The sequence below is a fragment of the Salmo salar genome, chromosome ssa09 (assembly GCF_905237065.1).
Source record: "Salmo salar chromosome ssa09, Ssal_v3.1, whole genome shotgun sequence".
Taxonomy (NCBI): domain Eukaryota; kingdom Metazoa; phylum Chordata; class Actinopteri; order Salmoniformes; family Salmonidae; genus Salmo; species Salmo salar.
This window is the reverse complement of record NC_059450.1, coordinates 121,130,909-121,156,016: the sequence shown is the minus strand read 5'-3', so window position 1 is coordinate 121,156,016 and position 25,108 is coordinate 121,130,909. Positions and strand designations below refer to the sequence as shown.

The window sequence follows — 25,108 nt, the reverse complement described above, 5'->3', positions numbered from 1 at the left end:
TAAATGTGATCTTTGATGAGAGACTAGGCTCTCCTCCATCTTGTCGTTGTAAAACCCCATTCTCCGTCCGGTAGCGGAACGAGATTGCATGAAGTTGACGTACGGCGTAATGAAATAAGTCAGAATGTAAATGGAGTGTGCACAGTTCACGAGACACAGCTGCTAGTGCCAATGAGAGGTAGACCTATCCCTGTTCTAATAGGCTATTTGTACATCTGCCACATTCAGCATTCAGATCCTTGTAAAATGGATTTTGCAATGTCAAATCATAGGCTTTAGTAGTTGAGTGACAACCAATGCAATTTGCTGGGTCATTGTTACCAAATGCACTGTAGAAAATTGTGTTTACGGGAATTATGTAGCCTACCAGAGTGGACGCAACTCACATCAAATCAAACTTTACTTGTCACATGCGCCGAATACAACATGTGTAGACTTTATCATGAAATGCTTACTTACAAGCCTTTAACCAACAGTGCAGTTCAAGAAAGAGTTAAGAAAATATTTACCAAATAAACAAAAGTAAAAAGTTATAAAAAGTAACACAATAAAATAACAACAACGAGGCTATATACAGGGGGAACCGGTACCGAGTCAATGTGCCGGGTTAGAGGTAATTTGTACATGTACTGTAGGTAGGGGTGAAGTGACTATGCATAGAAAATAAACAGCGAGTAGCAGCAGTGTCAAATCAAATGGGGGGGGGGTGTCAATGTAAATAATCCAGTGGCCATTTGGTTAATTGTTAAGCAGTCTTATGGCTTGGGGGTAGAAGCTGTTAAGGAGCCTTTTGGTCCTAGACTTGGAGGTCCGGTACCGCTTGCCGTGCGGTAGCAGATAAAACAGTCCATGACTTGGGTGACTGGAGTCTTTGACAATTTTTTGGGCTTTACTCTGACACCGCCTAGTATATAGATCCTGGATGGCAGGAAGCTTGGCTCCAGTGATGTACTGGGTCGTACACACTACCCTCTGTAGCGCCTTACGGTCAGATGCCGAGCAGTTACCATACCAGGCGGGGATGGAACCAGGAAGGATGCTCTCGATGGTGCAGCTGTGGAACTTTTTGAGGATGTGGGCAAATCTTTTCAGTCTCCCGAGGGGGAAAAGGTGTTGTCGTGCCCTCTTCACGACTGTCTTGGTGTGTTTGGACCATGATAGTTCGTTGGTGATGTGGACACCAAGGAACTTGAAACTCTTGACCCGCTCCACTACAGCCCCGTTGATGGGGGCCTGTACGGCCCTCCTTTTCCTCTAGTCCACGATCAGCTCCTTTGTCATTCTCACATTGAGGGAGAGGTTGTTGTCCTAGTACCACACTGTCAGGTCTCTGACCTCCTCCCTATAGGCGGTCTCATCATTGTCGGTGATCAGGCCTACCACTGTTATGTTGTCAGCAAACTGAAGGATGGTGTTGGAGTCGTGTTTGGCCACACAGTCATGGATGAACAGGGAGTACAGGAGGGGACTAAGCACACACCCCTGAGGGGCCCCAGTGTTGAGGATCAGCGTAGCAGACGTGTTGTTGCCAACCCTTACCACCTGGGGGCGGCCCGTCAGGAAGTCCAGGATCCAGTTAAAGAGGGAGGTGTTTAGTCCCAGGGTCTTTAGCTTAGTGATGAGCTTTGTGGGCACTATGGTGTTGACCGCTGAGCTGTAGTCAATGAACAGCATTCTCACATAAGATGTTCCTGTTGTCCAGGTGGGAAAGGACAGTGTGGAGTGCGATTGAGATTGCGTCATCTGTGGATCTGTTGGAGCACTATGCGAATTGGAGTAGGTCTAGAGTATCCGGGAGGATGCTGTTGATGTGAGCCATGACCAGCCTTTCAAAGCACTTCATGGCTACCGATGTGAGGGCTATGGGGCAGTAATCATTTAGGCAGGTTACCTTCGCTTCCTTGGGCACAGGGACTATGGTGGTCTGCTTGAAACATTAGGTATTACAGACTCGGTCAGGGAGAGGTTGAAAATGTCAGTGAAGACACTTGCCATGCTTTGAGTACACGTTCTTGCGCATGCTTTGAGTACACGTTCTGGTAATCTGTCTTGTCCCACGGCTTTGTGAATGTTGACCTGTTTAAAGGTCTTGCTCACATCGGCTACTGAGAGCGTTATCACACAGTCGTCAAGAACAGCTGGTGCTCTCATGCATGCTTCAGTTTTGCTTGCCTCGAAGCTAGCATAAAAGGCATTTAGCTCGCCTGGTAGGCTCGTGTCACTGGGCAGCTCGCGGCTGGGTTTTCCTTTGTAGTCCATAATAGTTTTCAAGCCCTGCCACATCCGAAGAGTGACAGACCCGGTGTAGTAGGATTCAATCTTAATCCTGTATTGACGCGTTGCTTGTTTGACGGTTCATCTGAGGTTATAGCGGGATTTCTTCTAAGCATCCGGATTAGTGTCCCGCTCCTTTTGCTCGATGCAGAGGTTACCTTTAATCCATGGCTTCTGGTTGGGAAATGTACGTACGGTCACTGTGTGGATGACGTCGTCGATGCACCTGTTGATGAAGCCGATGACAGAGGTGGTGTACTCCTCAATGCCATTTGATGAATCCCGGAACACATTCCAGTCTGTGCTATCAGAAGATCTAACTGCTGATTGTGATTCTCAATCATTCAGATTTTATTTAGATTGTTCAGGTTCACCATAAGAAATAGGGGTGCACCCAGCTTAGATAAGTCATCTCAGACAGATCCAGCTCAGAGAGGCCCAGCTCCTGAGCTCCCATCAGCAGCAGGTATTAATTTAAAATGGAAAATTCATTTCTTCATGCAAAAATATCGTATTGCATCAATTTCTTCCCCGAATTAAACCGAATCGTTTCAAACTGTCATTAGAGAAGCACATCCTTAATGAAATGATTTTTGAACAAAGCTAACAATTTTTTAGTGTGTACTGTTACAGAGTAATTGGTGTGAACAGTTTCAGGTTGCCTACTTTCTGGACAGTTCTCCAGGTTGTGATGATAAAGATTAAGCTTGGCGGTATACCGTATATATGGTATACAGGGGGTATTTTGAAATAGCCAAGGGATGCTTTTTTAATACCGTCAATACCGTAGAAACCAAGTTTTTCAATAAATTGTAATATGAATATCATTAGGGGCCACCCGAGTTGCGCAGTGGTCTAAGGCACTGCATCACAGTGCTAGCTGTGCCACTAGAGATCCTGGTTCGAATCCAGGCTCTGTCGCACCCGGCAGTGCGGCTTGGCTGGGTTGTGTTTCGGGGGATGCACGGCTCTCTCCCGAGTCCGTACAGGAGTTGCAGCGATGAGACAAGACTAACTACAAATTGGATTGGAAATTGGGGAGAAAAAGGGGTAAAAGTAAAAAAATATATATAAAAAATACACTGCTCAAAAAAATAAAGGGAACACTTAAACAACACAATGTAACTCCAAGTCAATCACACTTCTGTGAAATCAAACTGTCCACTTAGGAAGCAACAGTGATTGACAATAAATTTCACATGCTGTTGTGCAAATGGAATAGACAACAGGTGGAAATTATAGGCAATTAGCAAGACACCCCCAATAAAGGAGTGGTTCTGCAGGTGGGGACCACAGACCACTTCTCAGTTCCTATGCTTCCTGGCTGATGTTTTGGTCACTTTTGAATGCTGGTGGTGCTTTCACTCTAGTGGTAGCATGAGACGGAGTCTACAACCCACACAAGTGGCTCAGGTAGTGCAGCTCATCCAGGATGGCACATCAATGCGAGCTGTGGCAAGAAGGTTTGCTGTGTCTGTCAGCGTAGTGTCCAGAGCATGGAGACGCTACCAGGAGACAGGCCAGTACATCAGGAGATGTGGAGGAGGCCGTAGGAGGGCAACAACCCAGCAGCAGGACCGCTACCACCACCTTTGTGCAAGGAGGAGCAGGAGAAGCACTGCCAGAGCCCTGCAAAATGACCTCCAGCAGGCCACAAATGTGCAAGTGTCTGTTCAAACGGTCAGAAACAGACTCCATGAGGGTGGTATGAGGGCCCGACATCCACAGGTGGGGGTTGTGCTTACAGCCCAACACTGTGCTGGACGTTTGGCATTTGCCAGAGAACACCAAGATTGGCAAATTCGCCACTGGCGCCCTGTGCTCTTCACAGATGAAAGCAGGTTCACACTGAGCACGTGACAGACGTGACAGAGTCTGGAGATGCCGTGGAGAATGTTCTGCTGCCTGCAACATCCTCCAGCATGACCGGTTTGACGGTGGGTCAGTCATGGTGTGGGGTGGCATTTCTTTGGGGGGCCGCACAGCCCTCCATGTGCTCGCCAGAGGTAGCCTGACTGCCATTAGGTACCGAGATGAGATCCTCAGACCCCTTGTGAGACCATATGCTGGTGCGGTTGGCCCTGGGTTCCTCCTAATGCAAGACAATGCTAGACCTCATGTGGCTGGAGTGTGTCAGCAGTTCCTGCAAGAGGAAGGCATTGATGCTATGGACTGGCCCGCCTGTTCCCCAGACCTGAATCCAATTGAGCACATCTGGGACATCATGTCTCGCTCCATCCACCAACGCCACGTTGCACCACAGACTGTCCAGGAGTTGGCGGATGCTTTAGTCCAGGTCTGGGAGGAGATCCCTCAGGAGACCATCCGCCACCTCATCAGGAGCATGCCCAGGCGTTGTAGGGAGGTCATACAGGCACGTGGAGGCCACACACACACTACTGAGCCTCATTTTGACTTGTTTTAAGGACATTACATCAAAGTTGGATCAGCCTGTAGTGTGGTTTTCCACTTTAATTTTGAGTGTGACTCCAAATCCAGACCTCCATGGGTTGATAAATTGGATTTCCATTGATTATTTTTGTGTGATTTTGTTGTCAGCACATTCAACTATGTAAAGAAAAAAGTATTTAATAAGATTATTTCTTTCATTCAGATCTAGGATTATGTTGTTTAAGTGTTCCCTTTATTTTTTTGAGCAGTATATTATATTATTAATTTTCATCTGATGACAACAGAAGTGGAACACTATTTGGCTGCTCCTCTCCCATCTTCTCCATGCAGAGCAGGCAGGCCCGTTGCCCTTGCAACTCCAGACTTCACACAGACACAGCGTGCACACATGCTGCTTCAGATCCAGTAATGTTCTTCCTTCAGAAAAGCTTGTGTCAAAACTTTGTTCATTTGCACATTGTCTCTCGTTCACATTCACTTGTAAATATCCAAACTCACCAAACTCACCAGCTCCTACCTACATAATGTATAACTTTATAAGCTGGAATGCCTGTCTTTGCAATTCGTTTATTTTCATTTACGCTTGTTATCATATTTAGCGAGCAGCCTTCATGGAAATTCGTTATTACTTGTGCTCATTTTGTTTTCATTCTGTTGATAGATGCCCAATGGGAATTTTTGCAGGGTTTTTTGACACCCCTTTGTGTACTAAGCCGGGAATACCGTAAATGCCGGTATGAGAGAAGTACGGTGTGACGATATGAACATCTGGATACTGCCCCACCCTAATAGAGATGTTAATACGGACAGTGATTTCGACACAGCACCAAGCTGAAAGGAGCTCAGGGAATTCTGGGAAGCTGAGAGAGACTTTGAGGACAGAGAAAACAAACCTGTCCTAAGCCAGATAAATGTCTAACTGTAAAGCTACAAACTTGTCACGCCCTGACCATAGAGAGCCCTCGGGGTTCTCTATGGTGTTTTAGGTCAGGGCGTGACTAGGGGGGTTTCTAGTTATTATATTTCTATGTTGATGTGTGTGTATGGTTCCCAATTAGAGGCAGCTGAATATCGTTACGTCTAATTGGGGACCATACTTAGTGTGTCCTTTTTCCCACCTGCTATGTGGGATATTGTTTTGTATGAGTGCCTATGTGCGCTACGTATTTCACCATCGTTATATCTTTGTTGTTTTGGAAGTTTCACTATCATTAAAATGTGGAACTCTACTCACGCTGCGCCTTGGTCCAATTATTCATACGATGGTCGTGACAGAATATCCCACCTAAACAGGACCAAGCAGCGTGCCCAGGAGGTGAAGGAGAGTTGGTCATGGGAAGAGATACTAGGTGGATGCGAGACCCTTCCTTGGCGGGAGTCGCCAAGGATTAAAGGAGGACAGCGACAATGCCAGGGTCCGCGGCCACAAACAACCCAAGAGCAACCCTACGTTTTTTGGGGGGGGGGTCACAAGGGGTGGTTGGCCGAGCCTAGTAGAGAGCCAGAGACCATGGGAGTCGATGGAGCAGTTTGAGGAGGGATATCGGAGAGAGATGTTGGCTAGGAGTATGCTGCAGCGCAGGCGTTTTGAGGAGCGTGTCATCAGTCCGGTTCAACCTGTGCCGGCTCCACGCACTCGCCCTGAAGAGTGGTGCAACCTGTGGTGCAACCTCCGGCTCCACGCACCAGGCCTCCAGTGCGCCTCCCCAGCCCGGTTGCCCGGTGCAACCTGTGCCGGCTCCACGCACCAGGCCTCCAGTGCGCCTCCCCAGCCCGGTACGTCCTGTGCCGGCTCCCCGCACTCGCCCTGAAGAGTGTGTCACCAGCCCGGTGCAACCTGTGCCGGCTCCACGCACCAGGCCTCCAGTGCGCCTCCTCAGCCCGGTACATCCTGTGCCAGCTCCCCGCACTCGTCCTGAGGAGTGTGTCATCAGTCCGGTGCAACCTGTGCCGGCTCCACGCACCAGGCCTCCAGTGCGCCTTCCCAGCCCGGTATGTCCTGTGCCTGCTCCCCGCACTCGTCCACCAGTGCGTGTGTACAGTCCGGAGTCTCCAGCGACGGTCCAGAGCTTCCAGCAACGGTTCACAGTCCAGAGCTTCCAGTGACGGTCCACGGTCCGGAGCTTCCTGCGCCGGTGCCATGGCCAGAGCCTTCCACTGCACCGATGCCCAGTCCAGGCACGGTGTCCAGTCCCGCTCCATGGCCAGAGCCTTCCTCTGCACCGGTGCTCAGTCCAGGCACGGCGTCCAGTCCCGCTCTATGGTCGGAGCCTTCCTCTGCGCCGGTGCTCAGTCCAGGCACGGCGTCCAGTCCCACTCCATGGCCGGAGCCTTCCTCTGCGCCGGTGCCCAGTCCAGGCACGGCGTCCAGTCCCGCTCCATGGCCGGAGCCTTCCTCTGCGCTGGTGCCCAGTCTGGGCACGGCGTTCAGCCCCGCTCCATGGCCGGATCCGCGGTCTGAGCGGGTGCTACGTCCCAGACCGGATCCGCCACCGACGCTAGTTGCCCACCCTAACTCTCCCCATCTAGTTTCAGGTTTTGCGGTCGGAGTCCACACCTTTGGTGGGGGGGTACTGTCACACCCTGACCATAGAGAGCCCTCTGGGTTCTCTATGGTGTTTTAGGTCAGGGCGTGACTAGGGGGGTTTCTAGGTATTATATTTCTATGTTGGTGACAAAACTGCCCCAGTAACCTCTGAACTCTTAGCTTGCTTCAGGATGCCTTCAGAATAGACATCCATCCAGATGAGAGACTCAACACGAAGATCGGCCAGCCTCGTCAAAAACAATAGCATCTTCACAATCACAACTACACAACGTGCCCTGCCTTTGACCGATTCAACTCCAGTTCAGCATGCGACACAGACAGAAGGCTCTCAGATGATTCACAGACAGAAGGCTCTCAGAAATGTCTCAACCGTCGACGGAACTTCAAATTGGGGAAATGTCCAACCAAACACCCCCATCCCCTCCCTCCCTCCCACCTCATTCTCCAAAACAAAATGGGACAGACAGTTAATGACGAAGCTGGCAGCCGCACAGCTTTTCAACTGTAACCGCATCATGGGTGAAAATGAAATTGATTTGAAAATCCTGGTCCTGCCAGGGCAGAAGCAGAGAGGATTATGTGGTGATTGTACTAATGCTGTGTGTCCCCGGTCTCCCTGGCTTTGAATCAGGTCAGTACCCCATCAGAGCAGTGCTGGACAGCACCGTGAGAGATGCTAAAAGGCCTGGAGAGGCTATAAACTGTAAAAAACCTGCACTCAGTCTGATGATTTGTTGAGCGATAGGGACCCTCCGGGGGCAAAACATGTGAAATTGTGTAGCACAGTTTTTCTCCTTATGAAATTTCAGCCAATTTTTTTCCCCATTTAAAATGTGACAACGCTTGTGAAATGGTTGTGGAATGTATAAGCATAGTAATAGTTGCAAAACTTTACTATTTGTTATTTATGCTAAATACTTCTACAATAGAATTTGGAAATAACAGGAACACATTAACCATTTGACCTATCCAAAGTAATAGAATTCAATTTTTTCACAACAGGACGCAAGAGCCATACATGTCTCATAACTGAATTATGCAAATGTTTTCATATTTCCAGAACAGATTTGGTTTCGTTTCCATCATCTATGCCATCTATGGTGCCCGGTGATGTCCTCTGAGGGTCACTTGCCAAGGATTCCTGGTAGTGCTTTAAGCCCTTATGAACATTACAGTACTGGAGATGAACACTTAGAGTAAGTGCCCTCCTTCCGAGTATGCTAACGAACTACTTATCAATAACTGCTCTTCCAAATTGAAAATCCATGTTTGGAGTCAATGACTCGGCAATTGTTAGAGGTAATAAGGGGGGATATATACAGTCATAACAACACAACCACATTACTCTAATAGATTTAATGGAACTTTTGCACTTGAAAAAAATTTGCCCAAGAAAAGTGAACACACAGATAACAGACAGGATAATCAGTCTGGTATTTATATGATCAATGTGCAGTTCTTAAAGAGAACAATGAAAATGCGTTTTCTATACTGATGTTATGCAAATGAGCATAATCTCTTAACTGTGAGGTTTGTATTTGGATTGGGATCCGTGAGTCAACAGTTAAGCCATTCACTTTCTACTGGGATCAATAGCAGCTAGTATTGTAAGCAACACTTAAACAATTCTCTGTTGTAAATCCTAAAACAAATCAGAGGCAATCTTTTTGTAAATCCCACCACAAACTTAAACTAAAACAGCCTGTTCATTATAATGAGAATTGACAACACTCCAACACTTCATCTGGAGAGAGGTTTGGGTGTGTTTCAGTAACCTTTAAAACAAATAACATTAAACGAGCTAGAAAGTTCTCTATCCTTCCATACACTTGGAACTATGCCCCTGAATTACATGGAAACAGTATTGAGTAGGTAACATTTATCTGTTTTTATCCTCAAAAGAATGTCTGACTTACTGTAGATAGCTCATATTCTTGGCACTGATATACTTACAACTATACAGCATAGAAGAAAAATTTTGTTTTGACAACACATGTTCCCGGAAGATGTCAAATAAAATCAAACGTGAGCTGAAGTATACTCTGAGAAGATAGTAATTTCCTAAATAACGTCACATCATCCTTTCAAGGCCACATTCGCCATCAAACCACAATGTCTTCCAGCCTGATCCTGATCCGATGCATGTGAGACCATATTAAAGCTACAGTTTGGGATTCGAAAAACAACAAAATGGCGAGCCCGCCACATGTTTTGGTATACAGCTGAGGGATGAGGCTGGGGAAATGTAACATTTTTATATGTATATGTCAATAATAATTGAAATAGCCATTGACAGGATTCCCAGATCACAAATTGTAGATATAAAAAGCTACACAGGGTCTGCTATGTCGGCACATCTCAATGAGAACTCGCCTCACATGTCTGATATCTGAACCCAGCAGGGTTAAACCCACTGAGCCTTTCATAGCTGAATTGAAATGGGATATTCGGGTGTCTGTGACAACGGGCCTAAGGGCAAAACACAAGCCCACAATGATCTCCAACCAAATTCTACGAGACGGAGTGGATATTGTCAAATCAATGATAATTGACCTGCCGAAGAGCAATCACAGTGTCTGTGCCATTAATGCTTTAATAAGCAATTGTCAATTTTCTGCACTTCTCCCACATCAGAACGCACCCTGAAGGCCACGGGACTGCCAACAAGTGAGAAAGCAATTAAAAAGTAAAGCATTGTGACATGGAAATGCTGCAAAGGGATACAAAATAACTTAAGAGATGCAGCCGTGATTCACTTTGACTGAGAGGGTTACATTTGGGTTGTTGAGCTGGTATCAATCTCAAAGTGGTTCAGAATGTAGGACATTTTCACTGCGATCTAAATGTTTGGGGATGTAACAAGACGTTTGGGACATGAATTAAGTTGAATCATGCAGAGAAGAAAATGTTCAATTGGTATTAATCAGCCAAAGACGTCAATAAATCGTAATCAGCATGATTCTAAGTCACAGTGGAACTATACAGTACCTCATCTAAAGAATGCGTCGACATAGACTACTGTACTAATACATTCATGTTATGTGAATCTCATCTCATGTGATGAGACTGACTTAAACAGTTTTAGGGTTTAACAGATTAAGTCTGAGCTGCTAGCCAAGCACATGAGGTTAAAGGTAAATAGTTGCTAAAGCTAATGTTATACAACAGAGGTTTACTATTGCACACCAAGCATGTACAGTATAAAGGTATTATTCTACAATTGATTACACCTGGAAATTCAAATAACCTTCACAAAACCCTTATTTTAATCAATATTAAAGGGCGGATGTTGAGAAAGGCCAATTAGTTTGGTAATTTGTCTTGCATGTGTTATGAGGCCCTTTTTCTTTCTCATCTTAGGGACATTGTTACTAGCACACCACAGCTACTGGGTAACAAAATAGTTTCATTAAGGGTTCAGCTCCACCTATGCCTGTAATGTCATGACTAAGCTGCAGGCATCGGTAATGGAGTCACGGCTATATTATTTCTCTAGGCCACGGATATCGCAACAGCATGACAAAACCAGCTTATGGAATCAAACAGGCTACACTTTCTCAAGCAACAAATGACTACCCTGAGGGCCGCCCCTGAAAGTTCTCTCATAGTGGCCCTTTTTTCTTCTATCAGATTTTTCTGTTGAAACTGGGGAGTGAAACATGCATATTGTTTGGTTGGGCTACAGGGTGCACAACTGCAGTTTGTTGTGTAGTCGTTGATAATTGAGTTAACTACTACAAGGTCAACTTGAAGCCAACTTATGTTCACAAATGTAACTTCAGGAAACATCTTTTAATATTATGCTCAGTGAGTGATCCTGTATGGAAGGACAACAACTAGGCACTGAGCAGAACCTATATTACTGTACAGACCGGGTGAAGGCTAAACTCACTCATAATTGAAGGAAATGAATGCACTGAGTAAACTGAATGACTAGATTTTTAAATGGATATTAATTGCTGAGCCTTAGTAACATTCAACAGTAACTACGTTTGAATTGATTAACTTGATGATCAAGTCATTTCATTGATAGAAGTGATTAGAGAGAGGAAATCCAGTAAGTGGATTATAGGTCCTAAACCTGCTGGGCCTGGCTGTGACAACACCGGAGTGGTCAGCACACCGTTGACCTACAGGTTAGCAATATAGGCTGTAGGCTACCACAGGCTTTGAGATATTCCCATCGTTTTAGTACTGCATCAGCATGAGAGGATCAGGTGAATAGTTCTCTAGACTGAAAGTTAAATGCTTCTCACTTTATTATAACTTTCAATAGGTCTTATGCTGGATCAGACGATGATTATAATTTTTTTTGTACCTTTTATTTAACTAGGTAAGTCAGTTAAGAACTAATTCTTATTTAAAATGATGGCCTACCAAAAGACAAAAGGCCTCCTGTGGGGACAGGGGCTGGGATTAACAGAATGTGACTGGTATTGTTGTATGTGGAGGATGAGGGCTGCAGTAGGTATCTCAGAGAGGGGGGAGTGAGGCCTAAGAGGGTTTTATAAATAAGCATCAACCACTGGGTCTTGCGACAGGTATACAGAGATTACCAGTTTACAGAGGAGTATAGAGTGCAGTGATGTGTATAGATGAGTATAGAGTGCAGTAAGGAGCATTGGTGGTAAACCTGATGGCCGAATGGTAAAGTACATCTAGCCACTCGAGAGCACCCTTAACTGCCGATCTATAAATGATGTCTCCGTAATCTAGCATGGGTAGGATGGTCATCTGAATCAGGGTTAGTTTGCCAGCTGAGGTGAAAGAGGAGCAATTACAATAGAGGAAACCAAGTCTAGATTTAACCTTAGGCTGCAGCTTTGATATGTGCTGAGAGAAGGACAGTACCGTCTAGCCATACTCCCAAGTACTTGTAGGAGGTGACTACCTCAAGCTCTAAACCCTCAGAGGTAGTAATCACACCTGTGGGGAGAGAGGCATTCTTCTTACCAAACCACATGACCTTTGTTTTAGAGGTGTTCAGAAGAAGGTTAAGCGCAGAGAAAGCTTGTTGGACACCAAGAAAGCTTTGTTGTAGAGCGTTTAACACAAAATCCAGAGAGGGGCCAAAATGATGATCATGTTGATCTGTACAATCCCTCACACCTTACAGACAATAACTGCTACAATTAATGAAATGGTACTGTGATATACATTTTCAGGTCTAGAGACACTGGATAGTTCTTGAATTCATGTCTTCAATATAATATCTGAATGTGATTTGCCCTTAGAACATGATTGTGTGCTCTGATACAGTCTTATGTAGGAGAAAAGGCAAGCATATTCTACTGTGTATTAGTTCAAGTGCATTGATACACTATATATACAAAAGTTTGTGGACTGAAACGTCTAGAAGCAACAACGGCTCAGCCGCAAAGTGGTAGGCCACACAAACTCACAGAATGGGACCTCCGAGTGCTGAAGCACGTAGCGCGTGAAAATCATCTGCCCGGTTAGCAACACTCATTACCGAGTTCCAAACTGCCTCTGGAAGCAACATCAGCGCAAGAACTGTTAGTCTGGAGCTTCATGAAATGGGTTTCCAAGGCCGAGCAGCCGCACACAAGCCTGGATCACCATGCACAATGCCAAGCGTCGGCTGGAGTGGTGTAAAGGTCACCGCCATTGGACTCTGGAGCAGTGGAAAGGTGTTGTCTGGAGTGATGAATCACGCTTCACCATCTGGTAGACCGACAGACAAATCTTGGTTTGGCAGATGCCAGGAAAACGCTACCTGTCCCAATGCATAGTGCCAACTGTAAAGTTTGGTGGAGGAGGAATAATGGTCTCGGGCTCTTTTTTTATGGTTCGGGCTAGGCCCCTTAGTTCCAGTGAAGGGAAATCTTAACGCTACAGCATGCAATGACATTCTAGACGATTCTGTGCTTGGGGAAGGCCCTTTCCTGTTTCAGCATGACAATGCCCCCATGCACAAAGTGAGGTCCATACAGAAAGGGTTTGTCGAGGTTGGTGTGGAAGAACTTGACTGGCCTGCACAAGGCCCCCGAGCTCAACCCCATCGAACACTTTTGGGATGAACTGGAACGCAGACTTCGAGCCAGGCCTAATCGCCCAACATCAGTGCCGACCTCACCAATGCTCATGGCTGAACGGAAGTAAGTTCCCGCTGCAATGTTCCAACATCTATTGGAAAGCCTTCCCATAAGAGTGGAGGCTGTTATAGCAGCAAAGGGCGACTAACTCCATATTAATGCCCATGATTTTGGAATGAGATGTTCGACGAGCGGTCACGGTCATGTAGGGTATGTATAGAGAACATATAACAGCTTGGCATGCAGAGGCGCTGTAGGGCAATACAGCACAGTAGGGGTGTGTCTGGGTCAATGATTCCCAAACTCTATAGACAACCCGTCAGCGAATATACAACAATACTCTCTTTGCCTCTGTCTGGTGCAGTGTGTGTGCACCTCACAATGGGTACAACACCTAATATTGCTCTATAAAGATCCGATTGCTCTCATTTAACATTACACAAAAATAAAAATATCATACATAACATCACTTTTCCTCCAAACTACTTTTCAGACATAACAGTCATAATGGTTAATTCTTTACCATGTAGGCTATGCCAGAAATAAACTCTACATTAGCATACTTTTCAATTCAGTGGTTAAAAAAAATCAGCAAGTGTGTGAGGGAGAGTGAGTTAGAGAGAGAAATATTGTTGTTGTGACTTGCATAGACCCCTCCAAATAATTTGTTTTTGGGAGGGGGAGGGGTAGTCCTAGCCCCTCACTGACCTGCTCGTCCAAAGACGCATGGCTGTGACCACGTGACTAATGACATCTGTGTCCAACAACAACATAATAGCTTTAAATTGACAGCTTGCATTGTCTGGGAGGTGATTAACTATAGGCTAAAACTACTCCCGACAAAAAAAGGCACAAAGACACGATGGATTCCATCCTCAGTGAAGCTTTTATGGCGCTTTGCACTTATTTTTCATAACCGGGTGATTTGGGACTGTTGTGCAATTCGGAAAATCAAACTGCGTTGTTATGTATTGTATGCTACCCAACACAGCCCTTGCCTCTCCGACATTGAAAAGAGTAGCCTCCTATAATCCGCGGCTTCATCATCTCTGGGCGATTTCATGACGCACTTAACGTTTTCAGTGATTTCCAATGAATACCAGGGCACTGTCGTTTAAGTTAGGCTACATCATTATTTTGCAGTTTGGGGATGATAATGTGACTGTGGCATAGACTACATAGTAGACTAGGCTATAGAGCTATATCAAATCGCATATCAGATCAAATAATTCACTTGAAATCCTCCCTTCCAAAAAAAGCATATTTTTATCACTACATTTCTCATCCGAAAGAGGCTATTTTTTATCATATAATACCCTATTGATGAGTATTTAACTTAGTTGATGTCCTATACAATTTAAAACACGTGACATTTCAATATTTTGAATTAGATCACATTAGGCATCAGTAGCCTACACATTCGTGAACGTGCCAATTGAATCAGTGATAATTTCATTCCATGCTGGTTCTATGCACTGCAGACAAAACTCAGCATCACTTGGAGGCTGCGAACGAATGGAAAGTTGAGTTTGAGACCTACCTGATAACCGCTGTATCACCCTGACGAATAGTAATGTTGTCGGTCGCTCGCTGCATATCCACACTTCGGACGGGGAACCCTGTGGGAATAAGACACAGGAGTCTGAAAAAAGAAGCCTGCAATTGCCTCCAACACTGTCTCCTTCCGACCAGCATTTCCTAACCGGACGCGCAGAGATCCGAGAGAAAGTGTTTGGACTTTAAAAGGGAATTGAAGTGGCGCTCCGACCCTTGGCAATATCCTACTCCACGCCAAAGTGTGACTAAGGGCTTCTATGATGTTGAGGAAGATAAATATGCGTTGAAATAACGAAAACAAAATGGCTTGGAGGAAAACATATATTCCGTAAACCCTCTCTGCATGCGCTGTATTCCACTGTGCGTTCTGCTCCCGCGTAAAGGCAGCGATGAGCAGGCAGCAGAGTTCTTTAGAGGTGGGGAGGAAATTCAAACCTCTCCAGTCACCAGCGCCTCTCACTCTAGCGCTCTCTCTACCCGATTACCCCACCCCCGTTAATACATCGCACTGCTGCCCCCTTCACGAGAGTTTGATGCGCCCTTATTGGTTGTCACGACAACAGCACCAGCTGAGGTCCCTTTCTGCTAGACTCAACTGCGGTCGGCAGCTGAGAGGAGAGGAAAGTCATTGGCTATGTGTCGAAGTAAATGCCTCGCTTGTTGTTCAAGGTCCACAAGTTAAGACTACATGCCAACATGGTCATGATATGACCCAAAGAAATTATAAGCAAAATGTAGTTATTAAAATTATATTCATGGGCATACAGGTTCACATTTGAATTGATTGATGTTTTATTTATTTTTATTTGATAAAATGTGTGTGGGAGACTTTTCAACTGTGTATTAAAAACCTACAGTATTGGATGCATTGTGCTAGCTTTCCCTCATACATAGAAATAGAAAGATAATTGTATTCTAATTCTGTCATTCCATTTCTATGATCCCATATAGCCTACCTCAGGTATTTCAAGAGGACTGTAGGGCTACCAGTATAGCCCAACTATGGAGTGAAATTGCTCAACACTGAAGACCTTGTCGAGCATAGCCGGGTAAGGTAAGGTGACAAGGTGCACAACATCCTTGTGCATCTTGTCACCTTATCTTACCTGGCTATGCACTACCACCTGAACTGAACTCTGACATATAGCCTACATTAGAAAACTATTTTGACTCAAAATATTATTTCCGTGTTCTATTTAGTAAGCCAATGTATTTCATTAAAGGCTACAGAAACATATTCTACAGTGAAGACTTATTTTGGGGAAGATTACTGTTCAGACATTCATTTACTTTTTATCTTTAATACGCTCACTACATGATGAAAGAGCTGATGGGTAAAGTTGTTTATTCTTTATAGGGTCATGCCCAATCTGTCATCATAAAACGGTGTCTAGACACATTGGCTTTGATTTTAACAAGGATGGTAATTACAATCACTTTGGCTGTTACTGGTGCAAGAGTTGCAAGGGCATGCCTTCAACTTCATCAGAAATGTAAATGTGGGGACCGAGCAGTTTTTTTTTTATTTCTTGCTAATCAGGAAACAGATTTAATAGGCTGTTTCCTTATGTTCAATCACCCAAAAGCTTATTTAATTGTAAAGTGAAATCAGACAGTTTGCACATTTGATCATAATGAGAAAAATAGTAAACAGCATCAGCATTCACTGCATGCCGTCTTCATCTCCGACATAGAACCTGTGTTTATATCCTGAATAAACACCAGTATTTGTTATTATGATTAATGATCTAATGTAATCCTTTGTTGACCGCCAAAGTAGCTTACAGCAGGGATCATCAACTAGATTCAGCCGTGGGACGTTTTTTTCTTGAGCGGATGGTCAGGGAGCCGGAACATAATTATAAATCATTTGTAGACCGCAAATTGACCGCAAGAAGCCCAAACAGATATAATATTTGATTAAAACATTTGCTTACATTTGAATATGATCACATATACAGTATCTCTCTATTATGCATGGGAATACTTTGGAACAGATTTCCCAAATTAAAATCACTTGGAGCTGATTTTGCAGGTGTTTTTACAGTCTTTTATGTCCAACAATTACAAAATAGCTCAAAAACCTGGTGGGCAAAATTCAGCCAGTTGGGGAACCCTGGCCTATAAGAACAGTCTGTGTTTCAGACAAATTGTGAGGAATAGCACTAAAACACACTTGGCTTCTCAGTTTTAGCATCAGCAGCATGCTGCAATGAGGCTTCAGTGTGAGATTAGCCCAGAATGGAGCTGCATCTGTGAGAGATTGGAGGGAATTATGAGCATAATTAATATGGGACAGTTTATGGAAGTGCTAATACTAGTGCATTAGAGGGAGCACTAAAATGCTTTCCGCTGTGGATCCTCCCTCATGCTTCCTAGAACAGAATGTCAAACTCCATCTTCCTTTACGAAAAGCAACTGAGAAGTTTTAGCAAGATAGAATAGTTTGCACATGGTCAAGCTCTATGCACACTCAGGCCCATTGATTTTTTTAGTATGGATAAACTCTTCTATTCATATTCAGAGCCAGATTAATTAAGCATGTGCACTGCATATGTACTTTTTATTTGCAAGAGAGAATAGGCTACAACATTAAAGTAGATCAATAACACATTCATATTAAGATGATTCATGTTATTCACTCACTCTTGACTTTCATGTTCTAGCTTTGTTTTTACCCTTTTAGTAACACTTTACTTGGCAACTAGTGTCATATCACCTTATGACACAGTCATAACCATGTCATAATATGTCATAACAGCTGAAATAACCTTTCATAACCTGTCATAATATGGTCATAACACTGTCATGACATATATATTTAGGCCGGTTGTGACATATATTGCATTATTTTGTGGCTGGTTATGACACCTACATAAGAGTGTCAAAACCTACCACACAAGGCAAAACATTCCGTTACACCATAGCTTACTTGTTAACAGTATGTTTATGTTATATAACATTTGCTGGAATTGACCATATGAAATTACCATTGTAATTTCACACAACTTGATGTCAGACATGAACCTCCCCCAATGCTCTGTTGCTGATGACGGAGATGAATGCAGGATCAGATTTCAGGAGCAGGACAAGACACCCTCTTTTTGATTGATGACTGAGATAAGGGCATGTACGTGATAGGCCTATCTGGCTTATATGATTATCATGATTATGATGGTGATGATACTTCTTGACAGTGTCATAAAGTGTATATTCTTAGTCCAAGTAAAGTGACACAGGATGGTCATAACGCTTCATGAATGTGTTATAAAGTGCATTTTCTGCAAGTTATTTAAAATATGATGAAAAAAACCAGGACCGTAAGAAATTCATTACAACAACAACAAAGGACTTAAGAAACAAACTTTCAAATGAAAGGAGACTTCTTGCCAGGGAAAAAACACCTTTGAATAAATGTGAGTTTTGACACTCTTATGTAGGTGTCATAACCAGCCATAAAATATCGCAATATATGTCACAACAGTGTAAATATATGGGTCATGACTATATTATGACAAGTTATGTCAGCTGTCATGACATATGACACGGTTATGATCGTGTCATAACGTGTTAGGACGCTGGGTGTCAAGTAAAGTGTTACTGTTATTTTTCTTATTCTCCTCTGAAAAAGATAGTTTTTGCACTGGTACAAAATGTGTAAGTTAATTAGGTCCCAAATATCCCATTGAAACATTATGCTCATAGCCATAAGCCTTTCACTGATGCAACATGGGCAAGATAATTTAGAGCTACAACCCCTCTCTTTTCCTCCCTCACAGTCTGTACATTATCCTACTGCATTAGCATTATCCTACTGCAGTACAGTGACGTGACTGAGCACCAAGAACACAGAGAGAAGACCGGGAGAGAGAACTCCCCTCCTCCCTTCCTCTCCTCCTTCTTTACCCACCATACCGTCAACATATGATATGGTTACTGTTCATCTATATTCCAAGCCTGAACGCTGCCCTCGACCACACACTAGACTAGAGAAACCCACTCAGCCCTTCCTCACACAGACCACCCCACTCTTCCCCACATACTGTACACTGCTGAAAGAAAGAAGACTGACAGAACTAGTTCCATGGCACTGTGCTGCTCCAAGCTCAGGCGATACCAGAGGGGTATTGAAACACTGGAAAGCCCTGTTGTATGTTGGGAACGACATACTGTACTATGCAAATCACGTTGTAATACAGTATGAATTGTACTAGCGAGTGAATTTAGATGTTAAAGGTACAGTATGCATAATTATAAGTCCACATGCATGAAGGATAGCAATTTAGAGGCATTCTAGAGATGAGAAAAACAACCGTTATCCTACTCAGCATATTTATGCTTACTCATAACATGCAGCATGGTGGAGATTTGTCATGACTATCACTATTTGCACCATGTTGTCACTCCACATGTCTGGAGAAAGTATTGTTCCTCTGTCTTTGAACAAACTGTTATTGGGTAAGAGCAGAATGTAGTGAGATAACACTGAGTGAGTGAACTGTATTGAGAGAACTAGAACCTGAAATGAGGTCCATTTAAAGCCTGCTAAGCTGAACAAAGAGTTTCTGTTATCCCCTCATTAAACAATCCCCCTCTTCAAAATGACAAACTCAAAAATATTGGAGAAGCAATTCCAGGTAAAAAGGGTTCATCATTATTGAACTCTGCAAGGCATGATTCTTCTTGAACTCTGTAGGGTAACCTGATTATAAACACAAATGGTTCTAGGACCATTACTGAACTTTGGGTGATCAATGAGGCATTCTCACCCCTGAGATCATACTATTACCTAACTTACTATGGCCCGTGTCAAAAAGGAAAAGTGAACATTAACGAACACGCCCACCGACAGTGTGTTCTGATTAATTTCATTCTCTTTGTGGGGAAAAAAAGAGTGGATGCATAATTTACCTTGACATTCCCGTCATACGTGAGCTCCTGGCAGCGAAATGCAGGATATGCAGGAAAAAGGATACGGCACCTGCACTCAGCAATATATCACAGGAGGAACACAATGAATTACATCTTTGCCTGATGAGCCGTTTGTCAGCAAAACTCAAGCTGGCAGCAAAGATAATAAAAGAGAATGGGCACAAAGAATGGCAATGTTGTGCTCAAAGTGGTGATTGACCTCCTTTTAGGGTTTCTGATGAGGGAGAAACCTTGTTAAGCCCTCAACTAGTACTGAATTCCAAATCAATTGCCTTGGCATGACTGTAAGATATTGCTGGAAGTACCAGATTGATCCTGTTCAGGATCAGGTAAAAGGCTGGGTGGTATTTTTGCCATATTATTTACAGCTATCCAATTGTTTCAGATCTACAGGAATGCGTAGGAAGTATGGGCTAGGCATACATTTAGAATTCAGCAAAAATGTGGTTTGCTGTTAGTGTAAAACTCTGCTTATTTGGTGAAGTTTCCTCTGTTGTCAAATGTTGTCCAGTGAGTCATGAGATATTTATGCTGACTTCAGTGCTGATAATGTCCCAACTGATAATATTCAAACGCATGGCGAGCAAGTTTTTTAAAATTCCCAGCAGTATAGATTGATTATATACCAAGCCAAAATAAGCATATTGTTTGTGTAGTACTGGGATCCAAACATCAGTCACACTAATGTGTTCTCTGTTAACAGATTTCCTTAAATATTTGGCTTGGCAAAAGCTATCATGGTTTCTCGACAAATACTTTGCTTCACGCATGGAATAAACACCCCAAAAACTATTTGGTCAACATAGCTAGGTTGACAGAGATATTCACCTTCATAAAGATGATCACAATGCAAAAACACAACTCAGAAGTGAATGCTACAGTAATAAGCATATGCATTCATTTTTGTTTTCACACAAGATGATTTTTCCTCAAGCCCTGTATGTATGTCTTTGCTGAAAATCCATGTGCAAAAAAAAGATAACGGTCAGCAAGAAGCCTCTGAATGCTAAAATCCTACACAAGGTTAAAATCCTCACAGACATTATGTAAGGTCTGTGAGGTGAACAGGGACTAAGGTGTGAAAACACTCTGCATTCTCGGATGTATGAACATTCAGATGAATATGCAATTACAAGAATCCCTGCATATTGCACGATTGCTGAAATGATAACTCACATGCAACCGAGAGTCAAATCCATAGTGCACAACCTTCTCCAAGTCAAGGCCAAAAGATTTATGAATTCCGACATCACTGTTCCAACAATGTATTCTGTGATCAAAGGGAATCAAATGCATCTGGTATGGGTCAATCTCCATGCAAATGGTGATCCTGACATTACACCCCATGATTGGAGAAGCTAATCATGCAGCGACTCATTCTGAAGGCGTGACGGTGGGAGTTTGACCTTTCCCAGAGTCTCCACCAACCCTCAGGTCATTCTTTTGCTATTCATTTCACAAACAGGCTGTCCACATAGAGGCGTAGTACATAGATAGAGCAATAGAAAAATGTTGTTTTGAAGGCGAATAGCACAAGAAAAAAGCAACTGAACGCTGCGGTGTCAACAAAGGTGTTGACATACTGTACAGTACACATACTATCATAAAGGTTTCGCTAGTCGTTTATGTTTTATATACTGCAAATTTATATTACTTGTTAGAGACTCAATGCCACAAACAGCCATTGCAGACACTATGTGCGTACACTAGACTCACCTCGTTACAGTACAGTCTTTTAAGACAAACATAGCGACCAAATCAAACTACAAATCTTAAAAGATCCACTGTACCGTTCACTATCTACCTCATAGCCTCATAGCATATCTTATACACCCTATTTTGCCAGCTTGGATTTTGGTTACAATCAACAATTGTTCAATATACCGCTTCAACCAATTTATTTATCAGTTTGCTTCGTTTTTTTTGCCTCTATGTAATGTTCAGCTTAGTGAGTTGTTGTGAGTTCTAACTTTTCTATGGGGCCTCTTTAAACGTAGGGACATGGGAATAGTGGATGACTTGAAGGCAAATCTGTGAAAACACAACAGAAACGTACCACTGCATGAGACTTGAAGGTTACACAGGAAAATGGGATTCTTTTGTTTTTGTTTTGATTGTTGATCTGCAAAAGGTCACTCTGGAGGGAAAAAAATCCCTTGGGATGTACATTTGAATTTAGGCCTAATTCTAGCACATTTCCTCCAAAAACATACACTACAGTTAAAAAGTTTGGGGTTACATAGACATTTCCTTGTTTTTGAAAGAAAAGCACATTTTTTTGTCCATTAAAATGACATCAAATTGATCCCAATACAGTGTAGACATTGTTAATGTTGTAAACGACTATTGTAGCTAGAAATGGCAGATTATTTTTTAATAGAATATCTACATAAGTGTACATAGGCCCATTATCAGCAACCATCACTCCTGTGTTCCAATGGCACATTGTGTTAGCTAATCCAAGTTTATCATTTTAAAAGGCTAATTGATCATTAGAAAACCCTTTTGCAATTATGTTAGCACAGCTGAAAAATGTTGTGATGATTAAAGAAGCAATAAAACTGGCCTTCTTTAGACTAGTTGAGTATCTGGAGCATCAGCATTTATGGGTTCGATTACAGGCTCAAAATGTCCACAAACAAATAACTTTCTTCTGAAACTCGTCAGTCTATTCTTGCTCTGAGAAATGAAGGCTATTCCATACGAGAAATTGCCAAGAAACTGAAGATCTCGTACAACGCTGAGTACTACTCCCTTCACAGAACAGTGCAAACTGTCTCTAACCAGAATAGAAAGAGGAGTGGGAGGCCCCTGTGCACAACTGAGCAAGATGACAAGTACATTAGAGTGTCTAGTTTGAGAAACAGATGCCTCACAAGTCCTGAACTGGCAGCTTCATTAAATAGTACCCGCAAAACACCAGTTTCAACGTCAACAGTGAAGAGGCGACTCCAGGATGCTGGCCTTCTAGGCAGAGTTGCAAAGAAAAAGCCATATCTCAGACTGGCCAATAAAAAGAAAAGATTAAGATAGGCAAAAGAACACAGACACTGGACAGAGGAACTCTGCCTAGAAGGCCAGCATCCCGGATTCGCCTCTTCACTGTTGACGTTGAGACTGGTGTTTTGCGGGTACTATTTAATGAAGCTGCCAGTTGAGGACTTGTGAGGTGTCTGTTTCTCAAACTTGTCACTGTAATATATTTGTCCGCTTGCTCAGTTGTGCACCGGGGCCTCCCACTTCTCTTTCTATTCTGGTTAGAGGCAGTTTGCGCTGTTCTGTGAAGGGAGTAGTACACAGCCCTGTTCGAGATTTTCAGTTTATTGGCAATTTCTTGCATGGAATAGCCTTCATTTCTCAGAACAAGAATAGATTGACGAGTTTCAGAAGAAAGGTGTCACACCCGGATCAGTTTCACCTGTCCTCGTTATTGTCTCCACCCCCTCCAGGTGTCACTTGTTTTCCCCAGTGTATTTATCCCTGTGTTTCCTGTCTCTCTGTACCAGTTCGTCTTGTATGTTTATCAAGTCAACCAGTGTGTTTTTTCCCTTACTCCTTTTTCTATTCTCCTTTGCTAGTCCACCCGGTCCTGACCCTTGCCTGTTTTCTGGACTCCATGCCCGCCTGCCTGACCATTCTGCCTGCCCTTCGGTACCTCCTGAACTCTGAACTGGTTTTGACCTTTTGCCTGTCCACGACCATTCTCTTGCCTACTCCCTTTGGATTTATTAAACATCTTAAATTCCAACCATCTGCCTCCTGTGTCTACATCTGGGTCTCGCCTTGTGTCATGATAAAAGGTAAAAGGTCTTTGTTTCTAGCCATTTTGTGCCTGAAATCGAATCCACATATGCTGATGCTCCAGATACTCAACTAGTCTAAAGAAGGCCAGTTTTATTGCTTCTTTAATCATCACGACAGTTTTCAGCTGTGCTAACATAATTGCAAAAGGGTTTTCTAATGATCAATTAGCCTTTTAAAATGCTCAACTTGGATTAGCTAACACAACGTGCCATTGGAACACAGGAGGGATGGTTGCTGATAATCGGCCTCTGTACGCCTATGTAGATATTCCATAAAAAATCAGCCGTTTCCAGCTATAGTAATCATTTACAACATTAACAACGTCTACACTGTATTTCTGATCAATTTGATGTTATTTTAATGGACAAAAAATGTGTTTTTCTTTCAAAAACAAGGACATTTTTAAGTGACCCCAAACTTATGAACGGTAGTGTACATATTAACTCAATTACCTCGACATACCTGTATATAGCCTCGTTATTGTTATTTTATTGTTCTACTTTATTTTTACTTTAGTTTATATAGTAAATATTTTCTAAACTCTTAATTTTCTTAACTGCATTGTCGGTTAAGGGCTTGTAAGTAAGCATTTCATGTTAAGGTCCACGCCTGTTGAATTCGGTGCATGTTACAAATAAAATTGTATTTTATTTGTTTCTCACGCCAACACACACACCTTCTCAAGCAAACACACATTTTCCACTTCCTTGCAGTCTACAGCCTTCATTCCTTAATGGCTGGCCAGTAGAAAGCGGACTCTTTCAGACCCAGATGAATTATGCAGTACTTCTCCATATGAATGGATAGAGTCCCTTGATAAAGAAAGAAGTTCCTGGGATCTCTGGAGACAGAAGCCCCAAAGGCCTATCTCTAGGCCCTCAGCCAAAATCTGCATGATTTACATTTTTCTAATTAGTATCCCATATAAAAGTACAGAGCACTAATTGCAACAGCCACTGCCATCCCCACCCATTTCTTTCAACATAGAACATTTGCTGTAAGTTATCATTTTTTTCACTTTCAAATCAAAACCATGAAACAGAAGATAACGTTGTTGCAGTGCTAAGGATAGATCGGCAGAATCATTTGAAGGGAGTACAGTAGAACTCCCTAATTGCCAATGAGGACTTCACACACAGTCTTAAGAAATGTACATTCCCTTTTACTGTATCAGCTAATTAAAGGAAATGTAATTAATTTGAATTATCATAGCATTAAATGATCATACAGCCATGAAGCTAAGAATGAAATCTATTAGCGTTCCTCTGGTGAAATTGTTTATGATAGATCAGGACATCTAAGCTTATGGTACAGTTAATGCTAAGAGGAGACAGAGTACTATCTTGCACCCGCTTGCTATATGTTAGACTCTATACTGATACATTTACATCTACACTACTTCTATGAACAGACACCCATAGTAACTACAGTAATTATGCTAATCCCATAGTTTAAGCATTGCTTGTTTACCGCTGGAGTAGCTGGATGGATTATCTGACTCTTAACCTAAGGAGAACCTATAGCC

General features: G+C 43.1%; 1 protein-coding gene across 3 annotated transcripts in view; it reads right to left on the bottom strand.

Moving 5' to 3' along the window:
- The window catches only part of LOC106612642 (limbic system-associated membrane protein), a 1,101,661-nt gene that overhangs the window by 135,293 nt on the left and 941,260 nt on the right, over positions 1-25,108 (bottom strand). For 2 of the 3 annotated variants that reach the window (XM_014213996.2, XM_014213995.2), the window contains exon 2: positions 14,831-14,909. In XM_014213996.2, the coding sequence (XP_014069471.1) occupies positions 14,831-14,909 (79 nt within the window). Of the gene's footprint in view, positions 1-14,830; positions 15,349-25,108 lie in introns of those variants that run through there. The other variant, XM_014213994.2, reaches the window with a different exon arrangement.